This window comes from Theropithecus gelada, chromosome 10, assembly GCF_003255815.1.
Source record: "Theropithecus gelada isolate Dixy chromosome 10, Tgel_1.0, whole genome shotgun sequence".
NCBI classification, from domain to species: domain Eukaryota; kingdom Metazoa; phylum Chordata; class Mammalia; order Primates; family Cercopithecidae; genus Theropithecus; species Theropithecus gelada.
The window spans coordinates 6,871,288-6,885,212 of record NC_037678.1 but is presented as its reverse complement, the minus strand read 5'-3'; the positions used below and the strand labels follow the sequence as shown (position 1 = coordinate 6,885,212).

At 39.2% G+C, this 13,925-nt stretch overlaps 1 protein-coding gene across 4 annotated transcripts in view; it reads right to left on the bottom strand.

The window, feature by feature from the left end:
• Positions 1–13,925, bottom strand: part of EFCAB6 (EF-hand calcium binding domain 6) — a 313,426-nt gene that overhangs the window by 191,380 nt on the left and 108,121 nt on the right. For all 4 annotated transcript variants that reach the window (XM_025399951.1, XM_025399955.1, XM_025399953.1 and 1 more), the window contains one exon: positions 12,568–12,716. In XM_025399951.1, the coding sequence (XP_025255736.1) occupies positions 12,568–12,716 (149 nt within the window). The remainder of the gene's footprint in view (positions 1–12,567; positions 12,717–13,925) is intronic.

Here is a 13,925-nt window from a genome sequence, read left to right as displayed (position 1 = left end):
AAATGGAAACCGAAAGAGAAAGGATAGCTATACTTACATCAGACAAAATAGACTTTAAGTCAAAAATTGTAAAAAGAAACAAAGGACATTAAATAATGATACAGGGGTCACTTCATCAAGATGCTTTAATAATTACAAATTTATATGCACTTAACATCAGAGCACCTAAATATAGAAAGCAAATATTACAGGATCTGAAGGGAGGGACAGATTGCAATATAATAATAGTAGGGGATTTAAATACCCCCCTTTCAATAATGGACAGATCATCCAGACAGAAAATTAATAAGGAAACACTGGACTTGAACAACACTTTAGACCAAGGAGATCTAATAAATATACAGAACATTCTATCTCACAGCAACAGAATATACATTCATCTTAAGCGCACACAGAACATTCTCCAGATAGATCAGATAGTAGGCCACAAGACAAGTCTTAGCACATTTAAGAAGACTGAAATCATACCACATACCTTTTCTGACCACAGTGATATAAAACTAGAAACCAATAACGGGGAATTTTGAAAGAAAAATCACAAATACATGGAAAGTAAACAATATGCTCCTGGACAACCAATAGAAAATAAATAACAACAAACAATAAAGAAATTACAGTGGAAGATGGCCAAATAGAAACAGCTCCAGCCTCCAGCTCCCAGCGTGAGTGACACAGAAGACGGGCGATTTCTGCATTTTCAACTGAGGTACCGGGTTCATCTGACTGGGGCATGTCAGACAGTTGGCGCTGGTCCGTGGATGCAGCCCGACCGGTGAGAGCCGAAGCAGGGCGAGGCATCGCCTCACCTGGGAAGCACAAGGGGGAAGGGAATTCCTTTTCCTAGCCAAAGGAAACTGAGACACACAACACCTGGAAAATTGGGTAACTCCCACCCTAATACTGCGCTTTACCAAGGGTCTTAGCAAACGGCACACCAGGAGATTATATCCCACACCTGGCCCAGAGGGTTCCACACCCACAGAGCCTCCCTCATTGCTAGCACAGCAGTCTGAGATCTAACTGTAAGGTGGCAGTGAGGGGTGCCCTCCATTGCTGAGGCTTAAGTAGGCAAACAAAGCCACTGGGAAGCTCGAATTGGGTGGAGCCCACCACAGCTCAAGGAGGCCGGCCTGCCTCTGTAGACTCCTCCTCTGGGGACAGGGCATAGCTAAACAAAAAGCAGCAGAAACCTCGGCAGAGGTAAATGCCCCTGTCTGACAGCTTTGAAGAGAGCAGTGGATCTCCCAACACGGAGGTTGAGATCTAAGAACGGACAGACTGCCTGCTCAAGTGGGTCCCTGACCCCTGAGTAGCCTAACTGGGAGACATCCCCCACTAAGTGCAGACTGACACCTCACACCTCACATGGCAGGGTACACCCCGAGACGAAGCTTTCAGAGCAAGAATCAGACAGCAACACTCACTGTTCAGCAATATTCTATCTTCTGCAGCCTCCGCTGCTGATACCCAGGCAAACAGGGTCTGGAGTGGACCTCAAGCAAACTCCAACAGACCTACAGCTGAGGGTCCTGACTGTTAGAAGGAAAACTAACAAACAGAAAGGACACCCACACCAAAATCCCAACAGTACGTCACCATCATCAAAGACCAAAGGCAGATAAAACCACGAAGATGGGGAAAAAGCAGAGCAGAAAAGCTGGAAATTCAAAAAATCAGAGCGTATGTCCCCCTTCAAAGGAATGCAGCTCATCACCAGCAATGGAACAAAGCTGGACGGAGAATTACTTTGATGAGTTGAGAGAAGAAGGCTTCAGTTGATCAAACTTCTCAGAGCTAAAGGAGGAACTACGTAACCAGTGCAAAGAAACTAAAAACCTTGAAAAAAGAATGGACGAATGGATAACTAGAATAATCAATGCAGAGAAGACCTTAAAAGAACTGATAGAGATGAAAATCATAACACGAGAACTACGTGACAAATGCACAAGCTTCAGTAAGTGACTCAATCAACTGGAAGAAAGAGTATCAGCGATTGAAGATCAAATGAATGAAATGAAGCGAGAAGAGAAGTGTAGAGAAAAAAGAGTGAAAAGAAATGAACAAAGCCTCCAAGAAATATGGGATTATGTGAAAAGACCAAATCTACATCTGATTGGTGTGCCTGAAAGTGACGGGGAAAATGGAACCAAGTTGGAAAACACTCTGCAGGATATCATCCAGGAGAACTTCCCCAACCTAGTAAGGCAGGCCAACATTCAAATTCAGGAAATACAGAGAATGCCACAAAGATACTCCTCGAGAAGAGCAACTCCAAGACACATAATTGTCAGATTCACCAAAGTTGAAATGAAGGAAAAAATGTTAAGGGCAGCCACAGAGAAAGGTCAGGTTACACACAAAGGGAAGGCCATCAGACTAACAGCAGATCTCTCGGCAGAAACTCTCCAAGCCAGAAGAGAGTGGGGGCCAATATTCAACTTTCTTAAAGAAAAGAATTTTAAACCCAGAATTTCATATCCAGCCAAACTAAGTTTCATAAGTGAAGGAGAAATAAAATCCTTTACGGACAAGCAAATGCTTAGAGATTTTGTCACCACCAGGCCTGCCCTACAAGAGATCCTGAAGGAAGCACTAAACATGGAAAGGAACAACAGATACCAGCCATTGCAAAAACATGTCAAAATGTAAAGTCCATCGATGCTAGGAAGAAACTGCATCAACTAGTGACCAAAATAACCAGCTAATATCATAATGACAGGGATCAAGTTCACACGTAACAATATTAACCTTAAATGTAAATGGACTAAATGGTCCAATTAAAAGACAGAGACTGGCAAACTGGATAAAGAGTCAAGACCCATCAGTTTGCTGTATTCAGGAGACCCATCTCACATGCAGAGATACACATAGGCTCAAAATAAAGGGATGGAGGAAGATCTACCAAGCAAATGGAAAACAAAAAAAAGCAGCGGTTGCAATCCTAGTCTCTGATAAAACAGACTTTAAACCATCAAAGATCGAAAGAGACAAAGAAGGCCATTACATAATGGTAAAGGGATCAACTCATTAGGAAGAGCTAACTATCCTAAATATATATGCACCCAATACAGGAGCACCCAGATTCATAAAGCAAGTCCTTAGAGACTTACAAAGAGACTTAGACTCCCATACAATAATAATGGGAGACTTTAACACCCCACTGTCAACATTAGATAGATCAACGAGACAGAAAGTTAACAAGGATATCCAGGAATTGAACTCAACTCTGCACCAAGCAGACCTAATAGAAATCTACAGAACTCTCCACCCTAAATCAACAGAAAATACATTCTTCTGAGCACCACATCGCACTTATTCCAAAATTGACCACATAGTTGGAAGTAAAGCACTCCTCAGCAAATGTAAAAGAATAGAAATTATAACAAACTGTCTCTCAGACCACAGTGCAATCACACTAGAACTCAGGACCAAGAAACTTAATCAAAACCGCTCAACTACATGGAAACTGAATAACCTGCTCCTGAATGACTACTGGGTACATAACGAAATGAAGGCAGAAATAAAGATATTCTTTGAAACCAATGAGAACAAAGATACAACATACCAGAATCTCTGGGACACATTTAAAGCAGTGTGTAGGGGGAAATTTATAGCACTAAATGCCCACAAGAGAAAGCCGGAAAGATCTAAAATTGACACCCTAACATCAAAATTAAAAGAACTAGAGAAGCAAGAGCAAACACATTCAAAAGCTAGCAGAAGGCAAGAAATAACTAAGATCAGAGCAGAACTGAAGGAGATAGAGACACAAAAAACCCTCCAAAAAAATCAATGAATCCAGGAGCTGGTTTTTTGAAAAGATCAACAAAATTGATAGACTGCTAGCAAGACTAATAAAGAAGAGAAGAGAGAAGAATCAAATAGACGCAATAAAAAATGATAAAGGGGATATCACCACCGACCCCACAGAAATACAAACTACCATCAGAGAATACTATAAAAACCTCTACGCAAATAAACTAGAAAACCTAGAAGAAATGGATAATTTCTGGGACACTTGAACTCTCCCAAGACTAAACCAGAAGGAAGTTGAATCCCTGAATAGACTAATAGCAGGCTCTGAAATTGAGGCAATAATTAATAGCCTATCGACCAAAAAAAGTCCAGGACCAGACGGATTCACAGCCGAATTCTACCAGAGGTACAAGGAGGAGTTGGTACCATTCCTTCTGAAACTATTCCAATCAACAGAAAAAGAGGGAATCCTCCCTAACTCATTTTATGAGGCCAACATCATCTTGATACCAAAGCCTGACAGAGATACAACAAAAAAAGACCAATATCCCTGATGAACCAATATCCCTGATGAACATCGATGCAAAAATCCTCAATAAAATACTGGCAAACAGAATCCAGCAGCACATCAAAAAGCTTATCCACCATGATCAAGTGGGTTTCATCCCTGGGATGCAAGGCTGGTTCAACATATGCAAATCAATAAACGTAATCCAGCATATAAACAGAACCAAAGACAAAAACCACATGATTATCTCAATAGATGCAGAAAAGGCCTTTGACAAAATTCAACAGCCCTTCATGCTAAAAACTCAATAAATTTGGTATTGATGGAAAGTATCTCAAAATAATAAGAGCTATTTATGACAAACCCACAGCCAATATCATACTGAATGGGCAAAAACTGGAAGCATTCCCTTTGAAAACTGGCACAAGACAGGGATGCCCTCTCTCACCACTCCTATTCAACATAGTGTTGGAAGTTCTGGCTAGGGCAATCAGGCAAGAGAAAGAAATAAAGGGTATTCAGTTAGGAAAAGAAGAAGTCAAATTGTCCCTGCTTGCAGATGACATGATTGTATATTTAGAAAAACCCACTGTCTCAGCCCCAAATCTCCCTAAGCTGATACGCAACTTCAGCAAAGTCTCAGGATACAAAATCAATGTGCAAAATTCACAAGCATTCTTATATACCAGTAACAGACAAACAGAGAGCCAAATCATGAATGAACTCCCATTCACAATTGCTTCAAAGAGAATAAAATACCTAGGAATCCAACTTACAAGGGATGTAAAGGACCTCTTCAAGGAGAACTACAAACCACTGCTCAGTGAAATAAAAGAGGACACAAACAAATGGAAGAACATACCATGCTCATGGATAGGAAGAATCAATATTGTGAAAATGGCCATAATGCCCAAGGTAATTTATAGATTCAATGCCATCCCCATTAAGCTACCAATGATTTTCTTCACAGAATTGGAAAAAACTGCTTTAAAGTTCATATGGAATCAAAAAAGACCCTGCATTGCCAAGACAATCCTAAGCCAAAAGAACAAAGCTGGAGGCATCATGCTACCTGACATCAAACTATACTACAAGGCTACAGTAACCAAAACAGCATGGTACTGGTACCAAAACAGAGATATAGACCAATGGAACAGAACAGAGCCCTCAGAAATAATACCACACATCTGCAGCCATCTGATCTTTGACAAACCTGACAAAAACAAGAAATGGGGAAAGGATTCCCTATTTAATAAATGGTGCTGGAAAAATTGGCTAGCCATAAGTAGAAAGCTGAAACTGGATCCTTTCCTTACTCCTTATACGAAAATTAATTCAAGATGGATTAGAGACTTAAATGTTAGACCTAAAACCATAAAAACCCTAGAAGAAAACCTAGGTAATACCATTCAGGACATAGGCATGGGCAAGGACTTCATGTATAAAACACCAAAAGCAACAGCAACAAAAGCCAAAATTGACAAATGGGATCTAATTAAACTAAAGAGCTTCTGCACAGCAAAAGAAACTACCATCAGAGTGAACAGGCAACCGCCAGAATGGGAGAAAATTTTTGCAATCTACTCATCTGACAAAGGGCTAATATCCAGAACCTATAAAGAACTCAATCAAATTTACAAGAAAAAAACAAACAACCCCATCAAAAAGTGGGCAAAGGATATGAAAAGACACTTCTCAAAAGAAGACATTCATACAGCCAACAGACACATGAAAAAATGCTCATCATCACTTGCCATCAGAGAAATGCAAATCAAAACCACAATGAGATACCATCTCACACCGTTAGAATGGCAATCATTAAAAAATCAGGAAACAACAGGTGCTTGAGAGGATGTGGAGAAATAGGAACACTTTTACACTGTCGGTGGGATTGTAAACTAGTTCAATCATTGTGGAAAACAGTGTGGCAATTCCTCAAGGATCTAGAACTAGAAATACCATTTGACCCAGCCATCCTATTACTGGGGATATACCCAAAGGATTGTCAGTCATGCTGCTATAAAGACACATGCACACGTATGTTTATTGCGGCACTATTCACAATAGCAAAGACTTGGAATCAACCCAAATGTCCATCAGTGACAGACTGGATTAAGAAAATGTGCCACATATACACCATGGAATACTATGCAGCCATAAAAAAGGATGAGTTCGTGTCCTTTGTAGGGACATGGATGCAGCTGGAAACCATCATTCTCAGCAAACTATCGCAAGAACAGAAAACCAAATACCGCATGTTCTCACTCATAGGTGGGAATTGAACAATGAGATCACTTGGACACAGGAAGGGGAACATCACACACCGGGTCCTATTGTGGGGAGGAGGGGAGGGATAGTATTAGGAGATATACCTAATGTAAATGACGAGTTAATGGGTGCAGCACACCAACATGGCACATGTATACATATGTAACAAACCTGCACGTTGTGCACATGTACCCTAGAACTTAAAGTATAATCAAAAAACAAACAAACAAAAAAAAGAAATTACGGTGGAAATTTTAAAATATCTTAAGACAAACGAAAGTGGAAGCACAATATACTAAAATATGTGGGATGCAGCAAAAGCAATTCTAAGAGGAAAGTTTATACCAATAAATGCCTACACCAAACAAGAAGATCCCAAATAAACAACTGAAACTTATGCCTCAAGGAAATAGAAAAAAAGAGCAAACTAAGCCAGTGAAGGAAAGAAATAGTAAAGATCAAAGCAGAAATAAGATACCTAGAGACTAGAAAAACAAAAGACCAACAAAGGTAAGGGTTGGTTTTTTGAAAAGATAAACAAAATAAACAAATCTTTACCTAGACTAAGATAAAAGGAAATGAAAGAGGAGATATTATAACTGATACCACAGAAATACAAAGGATCATATGAGACTACTATGAACAATTATATGCCAAAAAATTGAATAACCTAGAATAAATGAAAAAAACTAGACATATACAACCTTCTGAGACTGAATCATGAAGAAATAGAAAATATTTTTTAATTGCCAACTTGGCTCCAGGAACACTGGCTTCTGCCAAGCCCCAGAACACACCACCTGGGGCAGTCCTTGGATCCGGGGGCTTGCTCCTGGGAGGTTCCTCCCACTATTCTTCCTGTGGCTGCTCCTCCTGCCTCTCACCTTTTCATAGAAGCCTTTCCAGAACACTGAATTAGAAGCAGTTCCTCTTTGTTATTCTCCATTGTAGTCCCCTGCTGATTCCTTCCAGTACGAATCACATTGCATATTCTAGCTCATCATTCATAGGTTTGCTTTGTACTGGTCTCCCCCACCAGCAGGCACAGTTCTTTGAGGGCACCTATCATGTCTTTCTTATTCTCCAATGAGTCTTTGGTGTCTAGCACAGTGCCTGGTATATAATAATTGCTCAAGAATTATTTACTGACTGACTGGGCAAACATATGCAAAATTATAAAGAACCTAAAGGCCCAGTTGGCAGTCAAACAGTTAAATAGTCTGATGTATAAAGTGCCCAAACAATTGATCATGATCCAATCAAACCAGCTCTTTTGAAAGCGCTGTTTGCTTTCTCTGGATGGAATGCCTTTTTCCAATGTGTCCGTGTCAGAAACTCCTATTTAGCCCTCGAAGGTTCATCTCAGTTCTGTTTACTATAAGAGGCATTGCTAACTTCCCAGCCAGCATGAACACATTAAAGGAGGCCTTTGGCAACACTGGACCTCCCTCCAGTCTGTGGAATAAATAAATAAGTAAAAAGACTGGAATAAATCTATCAACAAAATGATTTTAAATTCAGAGCTGAAGTGGAAACCAAGAAAGGGAAATCCATACGTATTAGGAGCAAGGAAGGACCCAAGTCAAGGACAGTAAGAACGTGAGCTGTTGCAACAAGAGCCCAAGGCTTTATCAAGCCCGTATGTGTTAACAGCAACCCTGAAATCTAGTGTAGGCTCAAAGGGAATACAGTTTTAATGCCCATTTGGGGTTAGAAAACTTGTGATTGTGCAAGACTGGGAGTAGATTTGGCATAGCAGTGAACCAAAATCGATCCTAGAAAAATAGCCAAAATGCAGCCAAGAGATAAAGACAAGAAAAATACAAAAGACAGTTTAAGAGACATGAAGAATGAAATGGGAAGACCCAATATTTATGTAATGTAATAGGAGTTCCAGAAGAAAAGACCAGTGAGAATGGGGTGGAGACAATATTCAAAGAATCATAGCTGAGAACGTTCAAAAACTCTGAAAAATACAAATTCTCAGATTGCAATAGCAGGAGTGTGGGAAGGTTAAATAGACATCTATACCAAGATACATGGCAGGGAAACTGTAAAGTAACCAAAAGAAACAAAATCTTAAATAAGAAATCACCTATAAAGGAATGACAGACAAACAGCAGAACCTCATAGCAACAGCAGAGGCCAGAAGACCGTGAAGAGCACCTTCGTGGTACTAAGAGGAGATAATTCTCAAACAAGAATTCTGTTCCCTGCTACATTTTCATTAAAGAGTAGGGCAAAATGAAGATATTTCTGAAAACAAAGACTGAACTAAACACTCACAGGACCTTGCCAAAAGGATTACCAAAGGATACACCTCAGGAAACTGACTCCAGAAGAAAGGAGTGAGGTTTGTGAGGCAGTGATGAGCAAACAAACGGTAATCATGGGGAAACCTAAACAGGCATGAGTCAAAAAAACAACAGTCATGAACGCAGGTCCCATCAAAACCAGGCAGAAGCAAAGCCCACGTCAATGACAAAACGGAAGGTGAAGGTGCTTTTTCATTCAAGACAGTAGAAATACTGATTAACTTTAGACTTTATAAGTTTAGAACACAAGAAAATTCTAAGGAAAACCACTATGAGAATAGAAATAAGATATTTAAGTCTTAAAATGGTGGAAGGAAAAAAAAAGAGTGATAAAGAAAACAAACAAACAAACAAAAAAGAACGTTGGCCAGGCACAGTGGCTCACGCCTGTAATCCCAGCACTTTGGGAGGCTGAGGTGGGCAGATCACCTGAGGTCAGGAGTTTGAGACGAGCCTGGCCAACATGGCGAAACCCTGTCTCTACTGAAAATCAAAAATTAGCTGGGCATGGTGGTACATGCCGGTAATCCCAGCTACCTGGTAGGCTGAGGCAGGAGAATTGCTTGAACCCAGGAGGCAGAGGCTGTGGTGAGCTGAGATCACGCCACTGCACTCCAGCTGGGTGACAGAGTGAGACTCTGTCTCAAAAAAAAGGAAAACTTAGCCAATACCAAACAAGAAAGACAAGGAATAAAGAAAAAAGAAGAAAGAGCAGGAGAAATAATAGTACAAAATAAGAGGTAGGGGGAAGAATCCAAACATATTAACCACAATAAATGAAAACAGACTAAACTTGACAGTTAAAAAAGCAAAGATGTTAATTTTGGAATTTTTAAAAAAATAGATATATGCTATTTAATAAGAAATGCCTAAATTATCACAATAAAAGAGTAAAAAGTTGGAAAAAGATATACCTGACAAATACTAATTAAAACTGTTATAATTCAATAGCAGATAAGATAGACCACAAAAGGCATTCATAGGCATAAAAGGGCTATGATATAATAGTAAAGGGAACAGTTGACCAGGAAGATATGACAAATCTGTACTTCCAGATATGTGTACCAGGAGAACGGTATATAATACAACATTCATGATATTAGCACTTGAGTGTTCACTCTGCTATGGTTTCCAGTAACCTATTCCACTGGGAATTCAGGGTGAATGCAAAAAAGAGACTCAGAAATCCCTAGGTCCCTGGATAGAACAAGTTATAAGAACACCTCAGCCCTGGCCACCCTCAACCCCCAAAACACGCATTCTATGCACCCATCATATTCTTCATAGATATCACTCTGGCAAGTCTTTCTGGCTTGGGACAATTTGTTATTTATTTCTTCATTTTTTGAGACAGAGTCTCGCTCTGTCACCCAGGCTGGGGTGCAGTGGTGTGATCTCAGCTCACTGCAACCTCCGCCTCCTGGGTTCAAGCGATTCTCCTGCCTCAGCCTCCCAAGTAGCTGGGATTATAGGTGCCCGCCACCATGCCTGGCTAATTTTTGTATATTTAGTAGAAATGGAGTTTCACCTTGTTGGCCAGGCTGGTCTCGAACTCCTGACCTCAGGTCATCTGCCTGCCTCGGCCTCCCAAAATGCTGGGATTACATGTATGAGCCACTGTGCCCAACCTTATTTCTTCATTTTTAGCATCTACCACCATGTCTGATACAGAAAGGCACTCAACAAATGTTAGCTGAATGACATTGTATGCATTCATTACAATTATAATTTTGAAGACTATGAAGCCAATATGAAAAATGTCTATAATATGCATTTCTATTTTAAAAAACACAATATAAAACTGTGATGCACTCTGATTACAAATATGTAAAGATTATATTTGTGTGTGAATAGAAAAATGGAAGAGAATGTGGAACAATGAAAATAGTAAATTTGTTAGGTAAGATGGATGGTGACTATCTGCTTTTAATTTTTATTATTGCTATTAAATTATTATTTGCATAATTTTGAAAATGAGATAAGAAGAAATGGTCGCATAAATTTTAGTGATCCAAGAAAGTAATTCCTGAAAAATGTCACCATGTGTAGACAGAACAAAAGAGCTGTTTTCTGAGCCATGGAAATATTTACTCCTAGGGCCAAACTTTGCTTTCACTCTAAAAGCCACAGTATTCATACATGGTGATTCTCTCTGGACATAAAGGGAGCTGGCAAGGAAAGTGGGGTGCTGCGGGGAATGGATCCAGCTGCTGTAGCTTCATGCCACAGTTTCCATCCCCTTTTCTCATGCCTCTCCTTTCTAGGAAGCCTGCATGGCACCTATCAATTACCCAGAGTTTGACAGGACAATCTTTCCATTAGCTTCTACTCTACTTCCCCCCAGAAAAGGTTCTCTGTCTTACCTGGACAGAAAAACAGGTAAAGAGAATATTCCTAACCTAGATTGTGGTCTACATATACCATTTCAAATTGAATAGAACAGGGATCCTTGGAGAAATGGCTCATGCCAGGTCCCAGGCAAGGGATGTACAAGAAGAGCCTGGAACGTTTGTCATCCAGGAAAGCAAGGAAGTTGTCAAAGACTATCCGGTCACATCAACAGGATGTTGGAACCAACATGAAAATGCTCCCACTGGCCAAGATGGAACAAATTGAGTATCAATATAACAGCTGTAATGAATTGAGACACAAATATGTTTAAAGTCATGAGTCCATAATCATTATTAAGAAAAAATAATTTTAAACAAAACCACTCATTGTTCACTTTTGGAGGATGCTAGGGAACCAGTTTATTATTTTGGAAAGTAGGAAATGCAGAGAAAGAGTCAAGGATATCTTGCCTCTCTTATACTAACTGTGTCTTGTTGTTACCAAATAGTTGGAGAGGGGAAGTTGTTATTACAGAAGTCCTCTAACTAGTAAGAGAAGAAGAAACGATAGACACAGAATGTCATCATTTTACAATCTCCAGTGAATGAATGGATCTAGGTATGATCAACAATGATTGATAAGATCACGAAAAGAGAGACAGTCTATATATGTTTGCCACCACCTATGAAGTACTTCCCCCCACCCCACACACACACAATGAACATGGGTCTGTACATCTATATCTAACTATCAATTTAGGGTAGGGAGTTAGGGGAGGGAGACAGGGAACATGTTAAATGTCACTGTGGGTTACAAGCAGTCAAATCCAGATTGTAAGAAAGTCCCCATAACGAATAATCCAGATGACTTCTAAAATTAAAAACTGGAGAGGAGGGCTATAGTTCTAAAAAGAATTGTGATAAATCAACCAGTTGTAACTACAGACTTAATTTGGATCCTGACTTAAATAAATTTAAATTAGAAAACATGAGGCAAGCAGTTAGATTTGAACCTTGACTGGATATTTATTAATATGATTGATAACTCTACTAGATGTGAAAACTGTATTTTCACCTTGTTTCTAAAAAGAGTTCTTATTTTTTAGAGAGAGAGGGAAATATGCTATCTGGTATTTATTTCAGAAATATCTGGGGTTGAAGAAAATGAGCAGGAATACAAATGAAATAATTGGCCAAGATTTGACCACTGTTGAAGCTGGGTAGTGGGTACATTCATGGATTCACTATATTATTCTCTTTACTTCTGTATACGTTTTAAATTTTCAGTAATAAAAAGTCTAAAACATTAATAAAAAATAAACGAAGCTGTGCCTTATTCTTACGGTTGACGTTTGGGGAAAAAATGTCAAGGAAACAATGAGACTCTTACCTTTTCATTAACTGGATAAAAATTCTTCTTGGTATTTGGTATATAAAGGTGTCCAGGACAATCTTTAGATAATTAAAAGACACGTAGCCACCTTTACAGGGGTCCCCTGCACTGAGGGCCTTTTCAATCTTTTCATAGGACTTTGAAAGCTGTAATAAATTGAAATTAGAGTGTGGCATTCATAAATATCAACTTCATGGAGCTATTCAACCATTTTATTTTTACCAAAAACCTCTTCACATTTTTCTCTCCAAAAACTGATCAAAAAGGTTACTATGGCATGTACTGAACTTCAAATGTTTAATTGATGAGCTCACTACAAAACAGTATTCCCAGTCACAGCTACTCAAGTGACAAGGCAGACACGTTTCCCAGGGAAAAACAGCACATAGAAGAGCTCCACCTCAAATTTCAGAGCTAAAAATACTTGCTGGATCTGCCGGTTTGATACATCTTCCTTAATATCCTTTCAAGCTTTTCCCTACTGTGAGCCCACGCTATGCTTCTCCTGATTAAGTCAGGCCAATCAAACAAAAAAGCTGGTAATATTTTATTAAAAATACAAGTAGCTTTTACAGTAAGGAAAATTAGTCATATAAGGACTGCATAAACAGAATATACATTGGACATTTCTTTAATCATTCTTTTTTTAAATGAGGAATTACAAAGAACCTGGGTGAACAAGCTTGCTTATGGGGCTTCTAAAATGCAGTAACGTGGGTTAACCACTGATTTTTATATGACTCATAAAAATACTGTGAAGATTGGTTTTATTTCCAAAGGTTTTCCTGCTGTTTATTATTGAGTAATAACAGTATTCTCCAGTATCTTCAACCATCCCACTTTGTCTGAATTCAATTTTTTCCTGCTAACTGGGATAAGAAGATAAACAAAATCACCAACAACTTGGTACAAAAGGTTACTTTCTTAAAGAGCTGCTGCAACATGGAAATGTATGTACAAGGATCTCGATCCACTAAAGGAATAAGCAGCAGAATCACTAAATGTTCCTTAGTGTGTATAGGAATATTGGTATCTAAAGGGAAACATCTTTAATAAAAATATTGAGCGATCTAAGTTTATTAGAAAGGACCTAAGCTTCTTAGAAAGTTGCATAACATTCACCCAAAGTGCAGCTAACTTTGTCCATCTCTCTTTCAGGGAGGTGGGCTGCATCTGACACAATGCCTGGGGGAAGACTTGCAGAGAGAAGCAAGAGGCAAGAGCCTGGCGTGGAACGGGGGCTCAGTGCTGTTACTGGATTGATAAAACCCATTTTTAATGTCTTAATGACATTTGGTTTTCCATACTTTTTTTTCTTCAGGAGAGTGTTTCTGCGATGATCAAGAGCTTTTAGA